The 25730-nt window shown below is 40.5% G+C and overlaps 1 protein-coding gene across 2 annotated transcripts in view; it reads left to right on the top strand.

Moving 5' to 3' along the window:
* TACC2 (transforming acidic coiled-coil containing protein 2) overlaps window positions 1-25730 on the top strand; it is a 129622-nt gene that overhangs the window by 70561 nt on the left and 33331 nt on the right. For both annotated transcript variants that reach the window (XM_037399281.1, XM_037399282.1), the window contains exons 6-7: window positions 14557-14720; window positions 22275-23592. In XM_037399281.1, coding sequence (XP_037255178.1) covers window positions 14557-14720; window positions 22275-23592 — 1482 coding nt within the window. The remainder of the gene's footprint in view (window positions 1-14556; window positions 14721-22274; window positions 23593-25730) is intronic.

Below are 25730 nucleotides of genomic sequence, written 5' to 3'. Positions count from 1 at the left end.
GAAATTTAAACTGGGTTAACTCCACCTTGTGCATGAGATGTGAGCAGCTGTTCTGTGTGTGCATGTGTGTGCACACATGTATATATAAAAGTTATTTGTGCATACGTACAAAACTGCAGCCCTTGCTTGCTACCAAGTTTTTTACTTTTCTATCTCCCAGACCTAAAGGTCTGAATCATTCTTAAAAGTCTGAAAGAAACCAGGCTGGTAAAATATTTGCGTAGTTTTATATGCTCATACATAGGAAAGTCATGTTGATGTATATATACATGGAAGAGTGGGAGATATATATATATATATAAATATATATAAATAATTGGAAATAATGTGGACCTTGGGAGGATGGGAGGCTTCTGTTACTGAATTGGTGTTTCGTCTGAGTTAATCCCTTGACAGATAGTACTGCCTATTGTCAGCATTCTACGTAAATTTGTTTTCTTCTTCCTCTTATTGACAGTCATCAGTAAGTAGGGCATACTCTATCTACTAGACTTGTCTGCTGAACAGGGTGAATTGCTGGAAGATGTGGGGGGTGTTTTACTCTGAGAGAAAATGGACCAGAAGTAACAAGAAAATTCTTCTGTCAAGCACCCCTGTCTTTTATTCCAGCCTCCCTCATTTGAGTCCAAAGGATCGCATCTCTGAAGTCAATGACAGCGTTTCCTTTGATATGAGAGTTATTACATCAACTGCTACATCTGTCACTAGAAGTAGGCAGGTCATGTTTAAACTTGAAAACAAAATAAAAAGACCCCAGAATCACTCACCATTCCATTAGCAAGGCAGGCCACATATCTGGAAAATATGTGTATGTTATAAAGCTCTCTATACTGAATGGTGTGCCCTATGCCATGCATAATGGCGCTGCTGTCATCTATTATGTATTATGACATACGGGCAAATTGGAAAATACAAACTGATGTGAGGTAGTAAAAACATGAATGAAAAGGTGTTCCTGCACATGCATTGTGGCTGTCACTTACAGTCAGAGCTGTTTCCCTGTCTGCTTTTGCTTTTTGCTTTGCTTGACCCAGCAGTCAAAATAACTGCTTGTTAAATTTAAATCAAAGATGCTTTTCAGTCCTGTGTGTTTGAAGACGTAATAGTCTGGGTGCTTTTAATGTTTCTCTAACATGATTATAGTACATAGAAAAGTGGTTCTGTCTATTATAAACACATTTCCTTTGTTTTAAGACTTTACACCCGTAGAGAGTTTTTGTATTTTACTGATGTCATAGATACCGCTCCCTTGTCCATGTCTAATGCTTTGTAAGGATTTAGCTATGTAACAGACTTCTTATTTAGTCCAGATACGCAGGCTTTTCTGTGGCAAAAGGCAGAGTTCTAATTATAGCTGAATTTCAATATAGTTTGCATTTTCTTTGAGGAAGTGGGCGTGTTTGCTGTAATAAACAAACAAATACTGGTTTTACTATGGAAAACCTTGTAAGAAAAAAAGGTATCCTTTCCCTTTAGATCCTTAAAGGCATCTGAATATAGTAGCAGACTGGATTTCACATTTTGTACTCCCGTTAGCGTCAGAGAGCCAGCTCAATGGGAAAAAAATTGAATTAGTTTCCTTTTTCCACCAGTCTTAGGTTTCAAAGGTTTCTTTTAAGGCACATTTTGGCCTGAGAGCCTTCATTGATGGTGATACTAGACAAGACAGTAACATCCCTCCTTAGCTCTTGAAACCAAAGTGGAGTTTGCAACGTAGACTGTCTAAACGTATAGCGTGTGAACTGAATTTTGGTTTAAGCAACTGTAGATATCTCTGAAACAGACCTCAGGGTAATTGTAGAGCTCTATTAATTTTGTTTGTTGCTTCCACACAGTACTGTTTGCCACAGCTCCTCTCCCTCTGCTAGGAGGACTGATTAAAGAGATGAATGGGTGCTTGGAAAGCCTTTTGCTTTCCGGGGGAAGAACTGGGGCCATTGGTTCTGTTGGGATAAAGAGTAGACTTTGGGAAGATCTGGGGCTTTTCGTTTCAAGTTTATTTTATTTTGATTAAACAGAATCCATAGAATTATGTTCAGATGTACAAGACAGGGTTTTCCTAAACAAAATAAGCTTGTTTCTAGGGCTAAATATGGACCAGATTGTATGTGAAACCTAGTAGTAGTTAGAATCACATGAGCTCCTGCTTTTCGGTTTTGGTTTCCTTCAGCATAGAAACCTTGCATTTATTGGTCTTGTTAATAACAGTTCATTGCTCTCATTAGAAATGAGTCCAGTGTTGTGCTGGAAAAGGGTTTGGTTGCTAAAGGAGGAGGAGGCTAAGCAAGGAATTTGAATCCCTTTGTTTAACTTCCCGAGTGCAGGAGTGTCCCCTTCCAAAGCAGGAGCCTGGGTAGGGAAGGTTCAGTGCTGTTGTTCCTCACCTGGCAGAGCTGTGGGCAGTACAGCTGGCTGCCAGCTGGTGAGGTGCCATTGCAAATCAGGGATTGCTTTTTCCAGGACGCTGTTGTGCTGAGTCGGCACTTCCCTGAGCTGGGCGTTCACGCAGCACCCACCGAAAGGCACAGTTTGAGAGCTGGAGCAGCACAGTGCGTCTGCGGGAGAGGTAAAGCCGCAGCTCTGCTGAAGTCAGTGAGAAACCTCAGCAGGAGGATCACACCCACCCCCAAGTCAGGAGATGCAATTATTATAGCCCAATGAGAGATTTTTTTGCTGTTGTTGAGGCTGAGACTTTTTTGGTCCTTCGCTGCTCTTGCTTCCTGGCCATGTTTCTATCCATGCAGCCCCTTCATGCGCTGAAGTAGAGGAATAAGGGGTTAGTGAGGTTCTGTGTAAAGCCTGCACAGGCTGTGCAGGAGTAAAACTGGCAGAATACGGAGCAGGTTGGGTGCGGAGGGACTCTTTTCTTCCATCGTTCCCTTTTATCAAAGGGATGCCCTGCCTCCCTTCTTCTCCCCCTCCATGTAGTCCTTATCTCCTTTGTGAAAGGCAGGACCATAAGCATTACAGGGGCACGGTCTTATTTCCACATCTCACTATTTTCACAAATCTCCATGCCTCTCAAGATAAACTGGTCCCCCAGGGATTACGGGTGTCGTATATTCATCTTTGGCCTTCACAGTTGCTGTTCTGTCCGCAGCTCCGGCTTTTGAGCTTTGTGGCAGAGCAGAGATGTGGCTCTGGAAAGCCTTGTTACATTTAAAAGGTAGTTCCAATAAACAAAGCCGTTTCAAACCTATGGCTCTGACTCCCAATGAATTATTGATTGTTTTCCCTTGAAGCCATTGCGTGGTGCTGTATAGCAGTGAGCACAGGCACCTGGGTGCTTTCTGAGAAAATAGATAGCAGGATGTTGTTTCCTGGATTAAAACTTTAGAGCTTGGTGCTAAAGGCAGAGCAAAGATATTGCCATGGGCATGAAATACTTCAACATCAACTGCTGATTCGAATACCAATCCCTACCTACTAGGGTGAACAAAGGGTGACTGGGATTATTATGTGTTAACTGGTTATAACTATATTTGTGGTAAATATTTTCTGCCTTGGATATTGGGGTATCCTGCATCTTTACTGTTTCTTCTCATCTCTTAAGAGATTTATGTGTTTGAATATTTAGCAGCCTCTGGTGATTCAGGGACACATTACTGTATTTGCTGTTGTGATGTCTGAAGATGAGTGCCTTTAATTAAGTGGTATTTTCTTGTTGTTCCTCTGAGAATAAAGCATCTGCCTGAAAAGAGCATAGGGATTAAAAAAAAAAATCTTCAATTCTGAGTCCTGTTTCTGTAGCGTAAATGTTTTCATTATTCAGATTGAAGCCAGTAAAAGGGAAAGCAGGCTGGCCAGAAAGGATGAGGGTTCATTTCATTATTCATTTTTATCAGTAGTGTTGAAAAACATACCCTGATAGATCTCAGGAGAAGGAATAAAAAGGATAAATTTAACATGATTTAAAGCAATATGGGGAACTTCTTGCTAATCAGTTAGAAAAATTATTTTAGTTTTAAGTGCTGCTGCAAGTATGTTATGTTATATCCCACAGTCTTTTTTCCTTCAGATGTGGTTTCCCACAGCTTGAGACATTTCTTTTTGGTTGCTGTGTGAAAGCAGGAAATGGCTTTTGTTGGGGGAGTGTGAATTTGGCTTCTGCACAAAATGCTCTCAAAATTGCTGCAGAAAAAAAGCAGAAAAAGCAGGAAAAAATAATTCCTTCTTCCCATATCAGTTATGGTAGGAAGATTACTTACAATACAATAGGCTAAAAACCAAAAGTCAACATTATTTTTAAGATGATTATGCTCTTTTAATTCTCCTCCACTGCAGTTCTAATCCTGTTCTTGAAATATAACCACCGTGTAAGGAAAAAATGGCCTTTTTATAGTAAGTGATTAATGTTTAAAGGATTCATAAGTTTCTTTTCACAATCTATTCTAGAATATACATTTCCAAACTTATCTGTGTGGTTTGGATAACATACAAGATACTATTTTCCATTGCTGAAGTCCTACAGAATGATTTGAAAAGGGAAGCCATAGCACTTTATTTTTGTTATCTCACCTACATAAAAAAAGAAAATCCAAATTCTTGTATCTCAGCTCAGACACTAAGCTGTCCAAGGACTTGATGTTGGAGGACAAATGTTACTGGAAAAGCAATGAAGTCGCTCAGTAACGTTACATCAGCAGTACATAACTGAGCCATATTTACCCATTCACACCAAATTTACACTGGTGCAAATCATTAACACTTCAGCTGAACTGCCTGAGATGGGCTGGGGCAGCAGAGGATGTTACACCCTTGGCGTGGAGGAGAAGCAGAAAGCTGCACAAAGGAGGGAAACGACTCTGGCTGCTTCTGCGCACGGTGCAGCATGAATTCCTCCCTTGTGTCCCTAAATGAAATGTTGTGTCTGTCATGACACATCACTTGTGGGCCAGGAAGTATCACCTTCATGTAATAGCGGTTATTTTTCTGGGGAGCCATGTTTGCCATGGCTCTTGTAGGAATGTTTGTGCTGAAATAATATTAAAATCCTTCTCTGGAGAGGCATGCCTGCCCTGCTTTCTGCACACATCAGTGTCAATATGAGTTCTTGTGTAATTGCATTGCACTAAAGTAGGTCTTCGTCGTTTCAGTGGAATGGGATTTATTTCCTTTAAAAGCTTTATTCTTAAGTGAGAATTGCAAAGGATGCTTCGCTGGTGCATTGTAGCTCAGGCCATAAAATGAACGTGTGACATTTATCCTGCTCTTATGTCAAGCAGAATACCTCTGCTGAGGAAGAAGCTGTGGATGGTTTTGTGGAATATTACTTTTGCTGCAGAAACCCATAAATGCAAAACATAATTCTGTTAAAACCAGCTTTGATATGTTCTTTCACAAAAACCTTTTTGAAAAAAATGCTATCTGTTTTTCTGTCCTACAGTATTCTTTCTATTAGGGGTTTAATGCATCGGAAAGACAACAGGATAAAGAATGAAGATACCTAGGAAATTATCTTCATTCCAGTTAAGGGATTTCTTCTATAAAATGTTTTTAAATTGCTGTGATTAAAGAAGCTGGAGTTGTACCTATTTCTCATTGAGCCATATCCAGTTTTAAAGCAAAAATAGAGAGAAGATCTATAGGCCAGCAATGGTGAGTGCTACAAAGTAAGACTACAATTATTCTCCAGCATTATTAAGCTGAAATAATCCTGTGATGAAATTACATTTTGTTATGATGATCAGACTTTGCAAGTCAGAAACCTATGAAACAGGGCACCAACATTGCATTGCAGGTGAGTAAGGTAGCGCAAGGTGTAATTGCCTTTTCTGGTACACATATGATCCATATTCTGTACATATGCCATACATACCAGATAGCAGACAAAAGTATTCCTCCATAAGGTGATGTATTTGCTTAGTATAGACTTGTCACTAGAACGCTGTGAATTCCCATTGACTTCTGGTGTAGTCTAGGGCATTTTGCATTTCATTGGAGCAGACCCTCAGAGACTGGTACGCTCTGGTTTTCCTGTGGCTATCCTGGGGGTACCAAACGTTATTTTATTTTATGTGCAAGGCTGGATTCTCATCATGTGTGCACAAAGCAGTGGTAATGTTCCAGTGAGACAAAGTTATCATGCCAGCAGGAGCAGGATGTGAGCTGAAGACAAGGCTGGTGATCCAACTGTTTCCTTCTCAGCATCCCCTTCTTGTGACCCATTTTGCGGTTTGTCTCCTCACAGTATAGGTTTGCTGTGAATTTATTTAATCATAGCATAGATGATCTTGTCACTGAATACCCTTACAACACTGTGAGAGAAATCCATTAATAGTTAATGGTCAGAAATATGTCCCTAAAGGAACTGTCTTGTAAATGGAGTCTGGTGACATCTAAGTGACATGTTAGTACCTCCCCCAGCTCCTGATTCAGTATGAGCATCAGATTCAGCACTGAGAACATTCCCCATGGGGTGAGAGGCAGCAAGGCAGATAATTTTCAGTGAATGGTCCCTGAAAAGTCACGCACCCTTGAGCTGTGGTAGGCTAGGTTTGCTGGTTTTGCTGTTCTCTGAGCAAAACATTGTCGGAGTTGTCTGTGCTGTTGAATTCTTTTGAGAAGGTCTATCATTTCAATGGTGTATTTTATCAGAGAAGGGAAATACCGTTTCTGAGGTTTATGCCTTATATTTGTGTTGTTTTTTAATATTGCATGTTTTGATGCTGCGTTTGAATAGGTAGACTAATTCAGACACCAAATATTAATCTTGAATACCTAAAATAGCCTACCGTTGCATCCTTGTTTTCTCTATGTTGCTATACAAATTTAATATTAAAATTTAAAATCTGTAAGGATGTTTCATATTCAAAACATGTAGGTAAAGAACGACATAGCTAACAGTCATCGTGTTAAGAGAAGCTAATTATTGCGGAATGTCATGTTAGTTGGAATTCACTGAGTAGGCAAATAACTTTGCAAAAATAATAGCACACAAAGTTGATGCATCTTTGATATTATCTTAAACTAGTGCTGGGATGAATAAAAATGACCTTTTGTTGTAGCTATGGAATATTCTTGGTGCTTGTGAGTAGGCCCTCGGGTCAGCTAATGGCTGCTGGCCTAAATGGGTAACTTTATCTCCAGGAAAAGAATTACCATTTGGGCTCTCACGGTGGTTTTGAATTATTATCCAGAATTATATCTGTAAGAGTCTGAAGAAAAAAATAAAAGAGGAGAGATTGTATGTATATCTGTGTTACGAATTTGTGTAACTGCAACATGGGCGATACCACAAGATGAATTACGAGAGACTGTCAGTTACTGAATTGTATATAAGCAGAAGGAAAACGCCCTCAAATATAAAGTGTACTGAGCAGTATTTTTTCCCTCACTGGACTCTGCACGCAGAACAGCAAGAAGCCGTTCGTGCCATTAAGAGATCCCGGCCTAAGGTGGATGCAGAAGTGAACGAACCAAGACCAAAGCTGTGGGTGCCCCATCCCCGGCAGTGCTCAGGGCCAGGCTGGATGGGGCTGGGAGCAGCCTGGGCTGGGGGGGGGGGGGCCCTGCCCAGGGCACGGGGTGGGACGATCCGATCCGATCTGTAAGATCACTTCCAACCCAAACCATTCCATGATTCTATGATGATTCTATGTATGTGCAGCTGTTCAGTGTCAGAGCTGAGAGTGGGATTCATCTTCATCTGGAGAGATGCTTTGCTGAAACATCCTACCTCAATGTTCGGTTTTTTGTTTCGGTTTGGTTTTTTTGTTTGTTTTTTTTTTTTTTAAAAAAAACAAACTATGGAAAAATCAGTTTAACCATTGAAAATGGACCAGGAAATCTGAAAGGATTCAGACTGTTCACAGTGAAAGAGCTTTGACTGAAATTAAGGTGCATCTCTGAGTGTCTTGCCTCTCTGGCTTCAGAAACTCTAAAGCTTAAAGTTACTGTCTTTTCAAATCTGTCAGCCTTTGTGGCTCTTGCCAGTGCACTATATGTGCCTGTTTAAGTAACATGCAAAACAAATTGACCCCACAAATAGACAGCCAGTCCTGCATCCTTGTCTAAATTATTCATGTAGATTTTATGAGGATCATCTCTGAAAACGATTGATGGAGGTGAGACTACAGAACTTACTCCTTTTTATTTCCAGCTCATCTCCCAACTGGGTTTACAAGAATGAAAACCTAAATTCATCTTCAGTACTAAACTGAACGTTATAAGAAGTTAGCTTTTTTTTATTATTATTTATTTAGATTTTTCTCACAGTGTATGATAAATTGTTTGGTAAATACTCATGTGAAATTTATACCTTAACTTTATAGCAGCTACAGATGCTTTGGAGGGCCACGTCTGATGGAATCTGTGCGTTGCCTTTAGGTGTTGCCCCAGGTAGTGCTTTTATACCAGCACTTGCTCATGTGGGTCCACACCTTTGGACTCCCCATTTGTCTCAGAGCCCTGCTAGTGCTTCTGATGCACAGAAATCTCAGTACGGGAACCAGGCATTGCTTGATGTCCTTCTGGTAACAGATGCATGTGCCTTGTGCATTCTTATTTGTCCGTTTATTCTTAAGGCCCAGGGAAACAGATCTGCAGGTAACTCAAGTGTGGTTTTCTGTGGCCCAGAGATGATGGATGTACTTGGACAGCTATTTCCCCCTTGAACTGCAGCTCTAGCCAGTTGTAAAGAATGTGTGGATCTAAAGATGAGATGGAAAAAAGACAAAATACCCATTTCTGTCTTGTCCCCCTCAGGGAGTTACAACTGTATCTCAGGAAAAGACTTTAGAAGTTACTGCCAGTTAAAATTGATCAGGTAGGAATTGCTTATCATCTGAGAACAGTCCTTAATGTCCGTAGGTTTCCAAACATCCTGACACTACAATTAGAGGGCAACCTGTAAACAACAGCTCTCCAATAACGCTTTGGAGTCCTTGCTTTTGTTTCATTACCCTCCAAGCAGTCTTGGGTGGTGACGGAGCACCACAGCTTGGATTTGTTGTTGTGTGCATGTTGTAAGATTATCTGACTTTTTTCCTCCCAATATGTTGTATTTCCAAATACTCCATGAGAACGAAATTATTGCCTCTGGTATGATGTCAATAAAACAAAGGTACATAGAGACAAAACAATTAGTGGATAGAGTTTTTGGAGTACCAGTGAGAAGGATGAGTTTATGGAGTGCTAGCTGGACATCAGTGATACTGCTGACAGGTATGAGAAACCTCAGTTAATCTGGAACATGTTTCACTAATAATGCAAATTTAAAATACTTCTTTATAAGTGAACTTCTCAGTAATGCAACTCCAGCTCCTGGCTTCAAAACTTCAAAATACCACACTCGTGTTCCTCTTCCAACTGTCCGTATTGCACACCAATAGATTGGTGCTCCATGAAGTGGTTAGGCATGGGGTTTTGGGTGTGGTTTTTTTTCTGAAGCAGGCTATATGCTAAATAAAAATTCTATATAGATTGGACTTTAAGTGAAGTAACTCTGCTAAAGCTCTGGGGAGCTCCCTTGGCACATACTGGTTCCAGATTTGCTCCCTTGTAGCCCTCCACAGGAAGTGTTGCTGCTGACCTCAGTCCTTCTGTCAGAGCCCTGCATATAAATTTCTTTTATGTATCAGATATCCCTTTCATTCCTGTGAAATGAAACCAGAGTGCACTCTCGCACCGATTATACTGCTGTAGTGTAAATACCAGAAGAACCCGAGACAGGTGGCAGGGTCCCTGATGCAGCTGAAGGGCACAGCTCTGTTGCAAACTATTTTTTAAAGAATCAAGTTTCCAGGTGGCAAGTGGGATAACCTCACTTCAGTGGCTGTGGTGCCCAAAGAGGGCAGACAGTGAGGAGAGGCAGTGGACCAAAGAAATCTCATTCTTGCTTATTGAGTGCCTTCTAGCTACAGTGACAAAAAGGCAACTTTTCATTGTGAAATGGGGGAGGACTTAAAATTGTAAACATCTGCGCTTTACAAAAAAGGTAATGTCAGTTGCGAGGCTGGATTTCTGCAAGGCCAAAGGTGAAGAAAAGTCAGCCCTAGTGACTCCGTTCAGTATTTCCTCGAGAGAGTTATGGAATGGGCTGGGCAAGACCTCAGAGTTGCCGGGTGAGAGTGGAAGTGCTCCTGCTCCACAAGCTGATGCAGCATTGCCAAATTGTATTGGTCTGGTATGATTCTTGCATTTCTTGGTTCTCCCTGCTTCTCAACCCCATCTGTATGTGCTATATTTACTGTTTACTGGCTATCTTTTGAGAAGGGAGATGAAAGAGTGGACTGAAAGAATATTTCTGGTAATTTGATAGTCTGTTACTATCACCTAATCATTTTGTAGCTGCTACAATCTACACTTTTTTGCTTGTTATGTACAAAACCCAAAGGGTACAGATGGAACAATATGATGTGTTAGAAAGACAAGCTCCCACTAATCTCCCAAGCTGGCCAAAGAGAAGCATGAATGTATGTTCTTTCCTGTAGCTTTCCCTTCATCGCTGCCCCACAGACTGGTCCTGGAGATTCAGACTTCGCACTTGAGCGCTCCATCTCCACAACATTATGAGCTGGGGCCAGCAAATGAGTTCTCTATCTCTGAAAGCCATGAGTGCCATCTTGTTACAGATTTTTTATTAGTTAGAATTAATTAACCACATTTGATTTCATAGAAACACATTTGATTTTATAGAGTTATTTTAATAGGAATATAGAGTTATAAGAAATCTTTTAATGAAACTTGTATTTGTACAGCAACAGCTGCTATGGAATCCTCTGTACAGCCCCGTAGCAAGGCCGGAGGAATTGGTCAGAATCACCTAGTAGGAATGTTTAGAACTTAGATAACAGACTTAAGATTCAAGATAATTGTTTATATGTAACCTAGGAGAATGTACTAAAGTGTCAAAATGTAGAATTAATGGGAACTGGGGAGAGTCGAGTGAAGCAACTCGTAGTTACCTGCCAAGAAACAGTTACCTTAAGTAAAAAATAATTCCGGCAGGGGGAGATCACGACCACCAACTCATGGACCACCTACCCAAATAATACCCCAGACCCATTTCCAGACCTTTCTAACCTTTACTGCGCAGAATCGGATATGGGAGGAGAGTATGTTAATGATTTTCGGGAAATACTGTGTTTATGCATGAATATTTAATGAATATGTATGAACGAGTTCTATATAAGCTATATGATTTTGAAACTTGGTGTGCTTTGGTCGTGAGAGGACTCACTCACGCACCGGGCCGTTAATAAAGAAGTGTCTGCTTATCTACATCACATTGGTGTTGATAAGTTCTTCATTCCGAGGTTTCAGTAACAATTTCATCCTGCTTCATCCTTGGCTGGAGCATCAAAATAATATTGTAGATGATACAAAGGGCTCTTCCTTTCGTGAGAGCCTGCCCACAGCTGGATCCATGGTGGCTGCTCCTTGTGCAGCCTTGCGTCGGTGCCAATTCTCACGGCATATCACAGTTTGGCAATCTGTTTTACACCGTGAACTTTGCAGCAGCATTATTTTTTTTGTTGTTCTGTGTATTCCCTGTATTTCTCAGAGAAGAGACATTATGAATAGAACTGGCTGAAATATGTAATTTCCTTTTCACAGGATATCCTGTTGTTCTGGGAAAATCTTTTCTTACTGTTTGAAAGTAGGACTGTAGTCTTAAGAGAAGTATCCTATGCAAGAGAGACCATCCGTATTTTCACTAAGGAATACAGAACACAGGACCTAATTTTTCCAGGATATATGTAATGTAGACCTTGTAGCATAGTCCTGGTATGTGCTTCCAGGCTTTATGCCCTCTCCCAGATCCCAGGCTGTGATAAGGAACATTTTTCTGGTATCGAGCTTTCTTTGTTAACCACCAGCATGATTGCTTCTTATAACAAATGCAGCAGCATTTGGGTTACAGTTAAGACAGTTCTTGATTATACTGCTGCTTATGGAGGGGTGCAGCTGAAAATTAGGAGTACTGCATCAGAATCTTTTGGGGATTATTAAATACTAGCAAAACAAAGCCTTGGGCTGGAGCTCAGGCACCACAACTGACTGTCCATGGACTTGAGATGTTCTTTAGAATGGAAGCTCATACAATGAATAAAAGAGAACAGACATTTCTCTTTACTTCAAACGCTTATGCCCACCTCATCCAAGGAAGAGACCAAGTAAACAAAGGTAGCTCATTTAAAAGGGAGCTAAACATGTGCAGAGTTTTTCCACCATTTAAATAAAAGAGGACACAGAATTGCTCCATCAAACCAGTTTGACAACGCAGTTACAAACACAAGTAGGACATGAAAATAGAGATATTTTTTTGTCAGTTTCTGTTATATTACAGGTATATATATATTTACTGTATATGTTATATGGGCTATACAGACAATTTGGAAAGAAGAGTCTAAATGTTGTTCTGTCAGTATTACAGAGCAAAACTTTGAGTTCAAAATGAAGAGAGTAAAACACTGATTAAATATAGCACAATGAAGAATTATCGTGAAAGCCTAAGAGGTATGAATTACCTTTCATTTTGTTGGTTTAGATGGTAACTTCATAGGTTTATTTTTATGACACAAGAATCACCTATCTGCTGGGAGGATATCACACAACTCTGTTTCTCTTAGATTCTTCAACTTAAAGTTTCCTCAACTGGCTCTGTGGAAGGAGGAGAAAGCGTTATTTTGTTGAATACCTATTGTGCAGCTTTATTTATAGAAGCTCTTTGCAGCTAGCTGTTCTTAAGCTTAAAATATTTTGAACTTAAAACATGGTGCATCTTTGAAGGGACATAATTTAAAAGCTGCAGCCTACCTCTTCCAGTGTGACTGTTTTGTGGCCTGATGACTGAGTGTGGTTTAAACAATGACACAAAGAAGGTATTTTGGGGAGCTGCAGCAACAGATATAATCAAAAGCCAGGCATGCTATTTTTGAGCAGTTCCTCAGGCAGTGATGTAAGTTTTTTTTGGAAAAAAAAAAAGTCTCTAAAAATCCCTGAGGCAAATCTCTGAAGCTATTTAGCTAGTAGAAATCCTTTTGCTTTGCATAGGAGTAGAGGTGATGAAACGGGTTGGTGCTGAGCCGTGGCGTGGCCCTGATGGTGTGCAGGGAGGTGGGAGCTCATTGGGATTCTGCGGAGGCAGCTGGGGAGAATCGGGTCCAGTGAGCTCCTCAAGTTCTCAGGGGTGACTCTGAGGTCTTTTCTTCCCCAGCTCACCAAAAGCTTCATGCTATGATAGATTTAGGCAAATGTAATCAAATGCAAATCCTGTACTTGTACTTCTGACATCGAGCTGCTTAAAATAATCGTGAGCTTCAAGAAACCAAACAGAATGTGGCAGCTCAGAGTTGTCTTTTAACTTGAACAAAACGAGAGAAGTCCTTGATTGAGGATGGCTTGTAGAGTGCTTCTGGGGGATGAAATGGTTTTCCATTTCATGGCAAATTTTGTCCCTGTTGCACTGGCATGCGGAATGTGGACAGCCGTGAGGAGCAGTGGAGACTACAGCTGTGCACGCAATCATGGATAGAGGCAAATCAGTCCTGTCCTTTCAGAAACCGGCGTAGTCAATTAACTTTATTACAGACCAGCAGCAAAAATCTGCATCTGACCAACAGACATGCTTATTGAACATATATTGAACATATGTTGAGTGCATATTGAATATGGCACTGTTGTTACTGCATTAATTGTTCCCAAAGGCTTCAAGAAGAAATGTTTATAAGCTAAAATTTGGTCTCAGTTCGGTTTAAGAACAAACGAGATCTCTGGTTTTCAGATCTAGAACAGTTTCCTAGCACTGTACTCCTGTAGGAGCAGATGGTACAGTTGCTGCCTTTCAAGCCTGCATTTCATTTCAATGGCTCCATTTTGGGTGCTGCCGTTTCCTTGCTGGGCTGGCACCAACCCACTGGGGCCCGGTGGGGTTTGTGCCCCTGTGAGCACATGGTGCTGCAAAACGATTGTTGATAATATGAGGACTCTGCATTTTACAGGTTGTCTTACCTTGTGTAAATACCATACACTTACCGTTTGAAAAGGGCTAGGGTAAAATTCTGCTAAAAATAGAATGTAGTACTTCTGTGGGAGAAGGATACACAACCATTTGCTGCACCTGGCATCTCCATGTCTGCTTTCTCACCTGTAGGAGCACACACAGAAATTTGATGCTATTTTAGATGATTTTTTTTTGATGAAGCTATGAAAGTCTCTTGAGATGGTCCTATTTATTTATTTTAGTTGATTTAGGTACGCTTGTGCCAAGGAGAGTTTTAGAGACTGACACAGGAGTGTCAGTGTTGTCTGTGTGGTTGAGCCACCTTCACACTGGAAAGCAGGCTTTGCAGGGTGGATTTATTTCCAAGTGTGTGTTCAGTTTTGCAACACAAAGAATTCATAATTGACATAAATACTTGGATATGGAGAAGACCATACCCATGATATTCTGCTCTGGATACTATAGTGTCAAATCTCCTTTGGGAAATACAGAGGTAGCCTGGTAGCTGAGGTCTATGCCATCAGCTCAGAAAGCCCTGCATTTCCAAATACGACCCGCAAACATCAGTCTTCAGTCTGCTCACTAGTCTCTCATTTGATTTTCACCAGGAGCTCTGACTCTGAAGAAGCATTTGAGACCCCGGAGTCCACTACACCAGTAAAGGCACCACCTTCACCTCCGCAGCCACCCCCTGAAGCAGCAGCGGCAGCAGCAGTTGTAGCAGACATAGCTGAACAAGAAATAAAACCCCAGCTGCCCTCGGAAGACACAGGTAATGAGCATGTAATGAGCAGGACAGCTTATTAAGGAAGGTGAAGCTGCAGGGAGATGTTTCTGTAAGCACAGGCAAGGAACTGATGCTAATAAAATTCCTTCTGCAAGATAAGTTTGTGTGTGCTGGGAGTAATGCGTGCTGGGAGGGAAAACCCTGTTGCCTCTTGGAATAAAGTACTGGAGAATCTGTCCATTACATTTGATAAATATTAAAGATAAGAGGAGCTTTCTAGAAAAACCTTTCTTCCTTTGGATCAAACTTCATCCTGCAGGATCTTTACAGAGTCAGATGAGTAGGAAAAGCAGGTATGAGATACCAATGCAGCTACCTGGGTGAGCACTGTTAACTGACAATTAACAAAACGTTATGTTCAAATGTATTGTCACCTGAAACAGAAGGTGAACAAAAAGCCCGTTAGAACAGTAGAAATACTGATACTAGCTATATAGAAGGGATATGGGAGTATGTGTGAATGTATGTATAATATATGTACATAAAAATTGGTATATACTGGGAAAATAGCCTTTAAAAAGGGACTATTACATTTTAAAAACCAAAGAAATCCTTTCCCTCCAAAAAGCGGTCTTTGTTCTCCAAACTGAATAATGGAATATAAGGGAGTACAAAGCACTGTTAGCCCAGAATAGCTTTGTTTGGGCTTTCGGGTGACAGCTCAACAGTTTAAGATTGAATTCCCTATTATGCTGTCTTTTTTCCATCTGAAAGTCAAGTCATCTCGATCACCTGGATAAATTATATGAAAGTGATTTTATCCTCAGCAGACTAAAGCTCACTTATATTTCATTTGGAAAGGTGCATATATAGCATTTTCAGGCAGTATTTTAAAACATCCATTTCCACTTTAGAAGTGACTGTTTAGCAGCAGGCAATATGATGTCCAAGGCTGGTGTGTGTATTATAAAGGCTGTCCAGCTTTGACTTAAACCTTTGAGAAAGTAACTACTAAGTTTCACAAATGTCTTGAGCCACTTAAAGCGTTGCTGGGAGTTATGCATTAAGGAATGCTATTTTAAGATCATGATTTATGAAACAAGTTTATAAGAACCTAGAAAGTTGTTCAACAAACTGATTTGACAAAATAAAAATGAAATATTGGGACATCCTGACATGTTTTTCTTTCTGCTGTTGCAGTTCCTTCTTCATTGTAGGAAAACATGTTACTCATTCTCCATCTTCTTTCCTTTTTCTCATCTTTTGCAATCTAATGATTAGGAAGTAAGTGCTGAGAGAACAAAAGAATGCATATGCTAAACAGGATTGGAGTGTGGTTTTAATTACTGCAGTAGATTATCTTAAAACCCTTGATTACACATGTGTTTCCCTGGCACATGTGATTCTTGTCTCCCTACATCCCAGATCTCCCCCTCCTTTCTTTCAGATATTTCTGAAGAAAGGTAGGAAACCGAATATATCTATTCATAGCCAGTGTGAACTGTACTGAAGGCCATTACATGGCAGAGATGAAAGCATTTCATTTGCAAATAAGATCTGTCCATGGGAGGCAAGTTACCACAAACAGAACTATGTTCAGCATTCCAAAATTATGCAAAATGCGGTTATACAACAGGGTATTTGTTTGAGAGAAAGACGTGTAATGCAGAAAAAATCCAAATGTAGGAGGGCAACACAAAGCATTCATTTGCTTTGGAAATCTTTAGAAGAAAATAATAATATTAAGACTATAGCTTAGGTGTTTGCATGCTTCTTCAGAAACGTGAACAGCTAAACGTTTTGTACCTTATAAACCATTTGAGTAACAGTTATTTTGTAGTTTATTTACCTCATAGGTTATGCATGTGACTGCACACAAAGGGAACGAGTCCCTTCCTAGGGGGTTACGGGCAGCTGAAGCAGAGTTCCTCGGTGGTCCCATACAGCTAAACACATCGGTTTCAGTACAAGAGTAAGGAATACGGGCACCCGGAGAGCCGGGCACACACAGGGAGAGGCAGCAACATCCAGCTGGGCTGCTGGTTCACCAGCTGCGGGGCTTTGTCTTCTACATGAGGCTGGTGACGGAGCGTGTGTTTGGGTGGAAGGAGGAAGCATAGTAAGTGTTTAAAGGATTATTTCATCTATATCTGATAATAATTACTCACGCAGATGGCTGCAGTTGTGCTGCATGATATCATTAGCGCAACAGCTGGACCCTGCTGCAGAAAAGCCAAGAAGAGAGTTTTTAATTAGGTTGACTTCAACACCAGCTTAATAAATATGATGAAAGTGAAATATAGCTAGACTCATCCTGGGTTTGCGCCAGCTCCTGGTGGGGTAAAACCTGCTGCATGGCTCGAGTCCATCAGCAGTAGAGCAGAAGAGGGGAGTCAGTCAGCAGGCGAGTCTGGAGGGCAAGTAGTGACAGAGCTGTATGGAAACTACCTGTGAACCCCAGAAAGTGTCACTAATGAGCCCCTCCATTCCTCCTTAAATACTGTTGTGTGGAGCATGGGTTTTACTCTCAAGGTAAATAACTTTGAGGCTGCTTTTTATTTTTTTAGTAATATTATTTTGGTAGTATTTTAAATTATTGTTGCGTGCTCATCAGCTTCTCTTAACACCATCCTTTTGTCCTTGTTCCAGCCCCCTGAGCACCAGAAAGTACCCCAAGCCCTTTCTTCCGAATACTCCCTGTTTCTGGCCAGGAATTCCTGCCCAGGCAGGGGCCTTTCCTCTTCCCCCCACCCTCCACCTTCCCCAATTGATTAGTGAATTCAGATTATATACACAGGGGAGATGTGGGAGCTGGATGCATTACAGCCCACTGATCAGGACGGGGGACCGATATTCAGGTCCTTCTTGTGCCGGGGAAATCGAGGTCATGCTTTCCAGCAGAGAGATGATGACCCACCCAGACAAAAACAAACTGAATTTTTGGTATGGAAAACATTCTTCTTCAGTGTTTTTGCTTTTGAAGCCTGGCAGGGAAAAATTGAAAATAAACTATATATACAAAGTTTTCTCCCAGAATGAGAGCAGTATTTTTACAGAATTTTTTTTTGGAAAGCACTACTAATTGATTTCCTAACTTCAAAGGCTTCTCATAACAAGCAGGAACTTGAAATACAGTGTTTCAAAATTTCTAATATTAGGTAATTCCAATTCCTATATGCTTTCAACAAAGTGTACTCTTCTCCCAAGTTATTTTCTTGTAACAGAGTATGTGGGGTGCATGCTGTATGCGTTTTCCAAGAGTTTGTTTGCTTTTCTCTAGAAAACAGAACTAAAATTTAATTTCTTCTGTATTTGCTTTATTAAATCTTGTTAAATTTTGTTTCTAAGCCTTTCAAAATAGTGTTTCATTCTGTTTCCAGCTCAGCAGTGTTATGGCTTATTTTCAACCTGTTCAGTTTCGCTTTGTTTTAGAGATACTTCAACAAAGAAGAAAGTGCTCAGCTGTCCTAGTGCACAGTGCAGCTCCACCACTAGAAGAATGAGTTATAATTTAAAGACAAAAATATTTTTAAATCGCTAGAAGTACTTCATATGTTCTAACTCCTTAATATATTTTCGTTATTTATTAAGATATAGTTCAAATTCAGATTCAGTAAGCTCATAGCTTGGTGCAGCTATTTCTTTTTCTTTAAAATATCTTTAAAACAAATCTGAAGTTCTGTAGTTTTTGGAAATGTTTCTTTTTGTGAATGCATCCTGGGAAAGCATACTACCTTTGCTGTGGTACGGGGTACCCAGGGTGCTGCACCCTGTCCCACTGGTACCGCAGTGCTCAGAGGCGGTGTAAGGCACAGAAAGGCTCCACGGGTGAGGAAGGGATCGGTGGTACTGCATCAAAATGAAACAGTTCTGCCCTTGCCGTGCCTACTTGTACAACTACTGCCACTGAGTTTCTTAATTTCTTTCCTAAGGCTGTAAAAAGACGTAAATCCTAATACCCATCCTGGTCTGAATCTGAGTGCCTCCTATCCTTTCATATTCAATATAAAGCAGTGGTTGCAATTTCATTAAATTTGGTGTCAGTGGACAGTTTGGGCCACATGCCTGGGATTTGTTAGTGTTCAGGTCATTTATGGATCTTTATTTAAAGAAGGCTGAGTTAAGTGAGGTATGTGTCCACCTCACTGTTCTTGTGGGACATCGAAGCTTTACTAGGATCTGAAGTGCCATCAAAATCTTGGTATTTTGTAATGTACACAAAAAGATTTCTGCAGTTGACTAGAAAAGCTTTCTGATAATTTTTTTTATTCCTTTTATTGATACTAACAACGAAAATCTGTTTTGTTTATTGATGCAAACAGCCTCTTATAATATCTTTCTAGCAACTTTTGCTTCTGCCATAATAGGTGACAGGTGAAAATGCCAAGCAATAAACATGTCACAGAACTCTCATTGAGAAGTCTTATCACCTCAATACAAGAAGTCTGGGGTTTTTTGTTGCTGGTTTTGGTTTTCAGACATGTTTTTCATGTTTTTCTGAAATCAAAGGAATTTACTTGTGGAAGGAACAGAACTTGGACCTTCTTTTTAGTGAATGGAATGGGAGGGGGTTTTCAGGGATTGCCTCTTTTTTATGGCAATGTAAGTTTCCTGCTATCACTCCTGTTCTTGGAATGCTTTATAAAACTTAATGTCTACCTATGGGCAGCTCTTACCAAGATAAATTGTGGGCGACTGTCAGTGCCAATAAAAGGTGTAATGTAAACCTTATTTAAAATGTTGTGCTGGCTTCTGTCTAGGGCAAGTCCTGCCTTAATTTTCATAGCTTGTGTTGTAGTTCCTTTGCAGTCAAATTGCGTTTTAATGAAATACCGTAATTGGTAATACTTATTTGCTTAATTCTGTAATGTAAAAGGACAAATGGCACTGCTTTCCACATAGGCTGTTAATGTCAGGAAAGAATGGTCTTCATATCTCTTTTGTAGTAATAAAGCCATGCTGGTTTGTGATTGTAAGTACTGTTCATACCTTCCTTTCCAGCATTTCTGCTGTTACTAGCATTGAGCCAATTCTGTTGTAGTGCCAGAAGAGTCTAACAGCAGCATTTCACTTCTACCAAAAGCAATGTTTTCTGATACAGTTTCACATATTGTTTCATAAAGAAACAATAAAAATACCACATCAGCCAGTCGAATGACACTCTGCAGAAATCTATAAGTAAAGGATTTGACTAGGAGAAAGTTGTGAAATAAGCAATTGAAGAATATTAAAGCTCTGCATTATGTGGAACACAGCAAATTTGAATACTGTTTTGCTTTGAGTAGCTGGAAAGCTTTGTACACTCTCTTTGCTGCTGTGATGCATCCCTAACCTCAGCTCTACCGTGCCTGTTATTTACAGTCCAAGTCCTGCAGGGCATTGGTTTATTTTATTTTATTTAAATGTGTGTTAGTACTGACTTTGAACAAGGGACCTCAATCCTGTTGAGGCCTCTGGTGCATGCTGGAATGAAAACAGTGCGTAATTGCAGATGACTTCTTGTTCAAATCCCTCTTTCATTTCATGCTGACCTACATTTGTACTTGGCTGACATACTAGAGCTACGCCAGTGTTTATTGTAATGTATTCCTGATAAGTGTCTTCCATTCCCATTTCAGTGTATAGATTAGTCTAATGCTGGAATTTTATGGCATTCTTTGAGTCCCCTTAGCAGAAGTCCCATCAGCGTCAGAAAGTGAAGTGTGTGTGAGGTGAGCACCAGCTTGGCTGGCAAATCAAGTCTAATTAATGACCTCCCAGCCAGGCTGAAACCAAGCCCAACCCAGTGGAGATTAAGGAGAAAAATAAACTGTCTTGAAGTCCTGCCATGTTATTAGCATTCATTTAGCAGAAAAACACATTAAAATATTATTTTAAATGGTGTAACTTAGTAAACTTTCGCAGTCTTAAAAGACAAACTGTGTAGCTGTCATTCTCTGGGAATATGTGGTGCCACTCTAAGGTACTGCTTTGGGAAACCTGTCCAGTTTCTGTAAATCCTTTCCGTCCATACGTAACAATTCTTGTAATCTCTGTGCAGACATATGACTTCCTCTGAAACAAAGGAAAAATGTTTTTTTCTGTTCTTAATTCGTTCATAGCTTCTGACTAAAAGTAATTATGATTGTCTGTATTGCTTTTATCAACAACATTAATGAACGTTAGGTGGGCAAAATGGGAATTACTTTGCAAACCATGTCAGGGTTGTAATGAAAAAGATGTGTAGAAATGTCTCTGAAACTATTTAAGGATGAGCAAAGCATTCATTTTTGTTTGACTGTTTTTCTTTATAATCGTGTAATAATAATAAAAAAAAAGACAACATGAAGAATGCTGTGTTGCTTCAATAGGAAGCACTGGGGCGTTTTGCTCCAGTACATACAGTGAGAGCTCAGAGCAGCTGGCTTACCCCAGCTTGAACTGTGAGCTGGAGAGATTTCACAGACCTCCGGTACCCTGGTGGGGACACGCACACGTAGGCAGAGGTGACTGTGTGACATTCAGATAAGAAGCATTACAATAACAGCAGGAACAAACCATATTTGGGATTTGTAAAACATTTGAGTAATCAACTTTAATGAGCTGGAAGGCAGCAAGGGCCATCATCTTAATCCATTCTTAACTATCTATTTTCTGGGTTTTTTTGATGTGCACTGTACCTTTTTCTACTTTGTCCCATGTAGCTATTATATCCCAAGTCAGGAGACTTCTAGAAATCATTTTAAGGTTCTATTCAATATGCAAATCTTTGATTGCAATGAAAAGCTGCTCAGATGAACAGTTTTAGTGTATGATCCTCTCTATCAAATTTTCTTTTCATCAATGAGTTAGAACTACACTTGGAGAAATCTGTTTTAAATATCTATGGGGAGCTTCTAGTGGTCCTTTTAAAGGAAAATTTTCAATTGACAATGTTAGTTTGGTTCTCTAATTGACTGATTTTTTTACCTTTACCATAATTTGTTTAATATGAAATTCACAGTGATTCATGTCTCATTATAAACTTGGAATTATGAGGACAAAGTAAGTGTATTGACTGCTTGGGGCAGATAGAGGAGTGGCATTGATGGTCTGTGGAGATGTTCCCATGTTCCTCTGGGAAAACTGGCAAAAATAGCACATGGGAAACAAAACTTAAGATCCACATGTAATAGCTGAAGTACCAGTCAATTGCCAGGGTATTAACTGCATAAGACCTCTGACACAATTCTGCAAACTCTTTGTAATAGTAGAAAACAGGAGTAATAAAGTGGTGTTCAGTTTCTCTGGTGTTTGGCATATTTAGCATGTTTTGGTAATATCTACCCCTTTAACTAAGAGGTGCTCCAGAGGCTATTGCAAATACGTATTTTGTGTTTTCATGAAACTTGCCTTGAATCCTTTTCTGGGGAGAACAGAACTATTTTTTCTTTTAATCTAGTTCATGTATTGGAAATGTCGCTGTGGTTTCTATGTCCTTTAGTCATTGCTTAGCCCATTTGTATGATTTTAACCCTGGGGTTTTTTATCACTTGTAACATTAGATCATATTAAAACTTATTAAGCTCCAGTTTTAAAAATGTGTTTAAAATTCACTGAGTTTTCTGTTTGTTCCCACAGGATTATGTCCAGAAGCTGTACCTGTAACTGATGTGTCACACAGCGAATCGGTTGAAGAAAGCCCTTTCCGTCCCCCTTCCCATTCTTTTTCCACTGTCTTCGACGAGGACAAGCCAATAGCCAGCAGTGGAACTTACAACTTGGACTTCGATAATATTGAGCTGGTTGATTCTCTCCATGCCTTAGGACCGAGCTCTCCAGAATCGAAGAATCGTGACCCCAAAGCAAATGTTCGAAGAAAATCTACTGATTCAGTCCCAGTTTCCAAATCTACATTGTCTCGCTCTCTTAGCTTGCAAGCTAGTGATTTTGATGGAGCATCTTATCTTGGCAACAGTGAGACGTTAGCGCCAGCAGCAGATGTGTATGGTACTGGTTCAAGTAGTGCTTCTAGTACCCTTAAAAGAACAAAGAAATCCAGACCAGCTTCCTTAAAGAAGAAGCAGTCAGCAAAAAAATCTCTGGATGCTCCACTGGTAAAGGAAACGCCACAAGAACCGTCTGACCTTGGCCAAGCAGCTTGTGCCCCAGGTGAGGATAAAACAGCATCTGAAGTAAAGGCTGACTCAGAAAAGCCTGAATGTACCGAACCTTCTAAAATCTCTGCTGAGAAACAGGAGGCCCCACCTGTGCCTAAAGGATCCTACCCTTTGGATCCAGACAGTTTTGAAGGGATTAGTGCATTTAGCACTGAAGGCAGCAAAGTACAAAACTCTCCCCCTGCCAATAAGAAAACCCTACCTCTTACGACGGCACCGGAGGCTGGGGAGGTGACTCCGCCTGACACTGGAGGACAAGAAGACCCTCCAGTCAAAGGCATCGCGGTGAGGCTGGAGTTTGATTATTCTGAAGAAAAAGGGGCGAGTGAAGACCAGCAGGAGAGTACTCCTCCCAAAAAAGCAGGTAAAAAGCCTGGTGCTAAAATGCCACTACGGAGGCCAAAGACTAAAAAGTCAGTGGAAAAGCTTGACAATGCTCCAACCACACCAACCAAGTCACCCACTGATCCAAACGAAATCCCTATCACAAAAGGCTCTTACACTTTTGATATTGACAAGTGGGATGATCCCAATTTTAACCCGTTCTCATCTAGTACAAAAATGCAAGAATCTCCCAAACTGCCTCAACAAACCTACAGTTTTGAGCCAGATATGTGTGAGGACTCTATTGACCCTTTCAAGTCTTCTTCTAAGATAGCCAGCTCGCCCTCTAAATCTCCAGCTTCCTTTGAGATACCAGCCAGTGCCAATGAAACAAACGGAACTGAAGTAGACAACCTGAACAAACCTGCAAAAAAGAAGAAGACGCCACTGAAAACGTAAGTTAAAGGGCACAGGTGTTTCTAGATGAGAGGCGGCACATTCCTACCCCTTAGCACAGTTACACCCAGTTTATATTTGAATAGGGAAAGGAAGATGACATTGAGTATTAGTAGCCACACAACTGGACTCATGCTGGGGGTCTCTATGTTCTCTCCCTCAACCTGTTTCCCCAGTAGCTTGATGTTTCCAGGCCAAAGGGGAGAAACAGGGCTACATCAAGCCAGATCAGGCCACTGGTCTGGCAACTGGATTGTTGAAGTCTTGGGGCTCAGTGTAGCTTTGAATCTGATTAAGTGCAAATTTTAGCGATTTTGTGCCAAATTTTCTGTGACCTCATCTTGGGAATTTGATACTGTTTAAGATGATCAAAGTAAAGTACACACCAGTAAAGACCATTTTATGAATCACAGATTTTGAGAGTGGGATGTGAAATAGTAAGGGAATGACAAATCTCGTATTGCACACAGCAGGAGGATGGTTTTATCCAGTGATTTATGGTATTTAAAAGAAAATTACTTGAAACAGAAGAGTGCAGTACTGAAACATATTTTTTTTAAATACAAGACTAAAAAATGTGAGAATTTTCCTTTCTGTGAAAGAGGTTACAATTCTGCAGAAGGGATTAAACCTCTAGACTACTACACGTTGGGGAAATACCCAGCTTTTAGGCACAGTTGAGAAATTGCAGGATAAATTTGGTAGCTTGTTGTATTTAGATATTTGGTTAAAAACTTTAAATGGCTAGTTGCATTGATTCCATGGTTAACTTGCTGGCGTGCATGTTGCCTTATCTGTTCAGACATGGCTATTTTAAGTAGGTAATCAGTAAGTTTGCATCCGATTTATCTGAAATTGATATCCTGTGTGTATCTATAAGAAATTGTCTCAGTGCATGTCCCTTTATGGTTTAAACGTTTCAGCTAGCTAACAAAAATATGACTGAAAAATTTAAAAAGCCTGGCAATTTGAAGATGACATGGTTAATGTAAAACAGTACAAAAGATGACCTCCCTTACAGAGTGAGATGGAGATAATTCAGTTCTTGTTGAGCAACCTGCTGCCCTCAGGGTTAGAATTCACATCCTTTGCCAGGTTTGAGGAAGCTTGTGCCGTTTTTTTCTTTTTAGAGGCATTTCTGACTTACGGAAAGTATAGACAGACAACTGTGTAGTTGTTTTTTAAGGAAGAGCCTGTTATTTCTGATGTTGCTTTTTTTTTTTTTTTTTTTTTTTTTTTGAGATATGTCTGAAATTTAGTGGAAAATAAAATGGGAATTAAGTTAAGGTAAGCTGACATGTACTCCAGTGCCTGCAGTCCAAACTGGTCCAGTCCAAACCAAGAAGATGCAGAAGTCTGGCTGCAAGAGAGGAACAATTTGAATCTTACTGAGAAAGTGCAATGGGAGAGAAGGGAATTTTAATGTCAGCAGACCCTCAAGACTGATGTTTGCAGCCAGCCAGAGTCTCCTTGTGTCTTCTCTAGCTGCAGTGGAGTTGACAGACCCCCACTATAAACTTCTTGGGTCCACACCTCTGCTATGAATATGAGAATGAATTCCAAATTGTTAATTTAGGGGCAGCATGAGTTTACAAAGTTTGCTAAACCACGTTCATCCCTGGGGAAATCCATTGTGGGAAGGCCCTGTCCTACAGTCAGTCACAAAGTTCACTGATGGTCTTTATCATGGTGGAAGAAGTGAAACTACCCTAGAGCAGGGCTTAGAGGTCCTTAGGTCGGGAGGTTTGCAGGAATTCCCAGCCCTTGCTTGGGACTGCTTTCACTGCCGTGTGTTATGTGTCAGCTTGCTGCAGCCCCATAACCTACTTTTGCAAGTGGTTTCTAACAAAGAAGAGAATCTGCATATTAATACACTGTGCAGCCTGCAGCCATAATATTTTCTAGAAGAAAATTAGCCTGAGGCTTGTTGGAGGATGCCCGGGGAAGCAGTGGCTTTATTTGTCTCTTCCTGTCTGTGGTCTCTCTCCTCCATGAAAAGGGCTCTCGGCATGACTCCTCCATGAGGTCCAGTGCAGGAGAACCCCTTGCTGGGCAGGGAGACGGGGTGTAGGACCCTCCTTAGCAGTGCTCCCAGTGGTGGGACAGGAGGGAGAAGCCAGTGCAAAGTGCTTCAGCT

Source organism: Falco rusticolus, chromosome 9 (genome assembly GCF_015220075.1).
Source record: "Falco rusticolus isolate bFalRus1 chromosome 9, bFalRus1.pri, whole genome shotgun sequence".
Lineage (NCBI taxonomy): Eukaryota > Metazoa > Chordata > Aves > Falconiformes > Falconidae > Falco > Falco rusticolus.
This window is presented reverse-complemented; position numbering and strand designations above follow the sequence as displayed.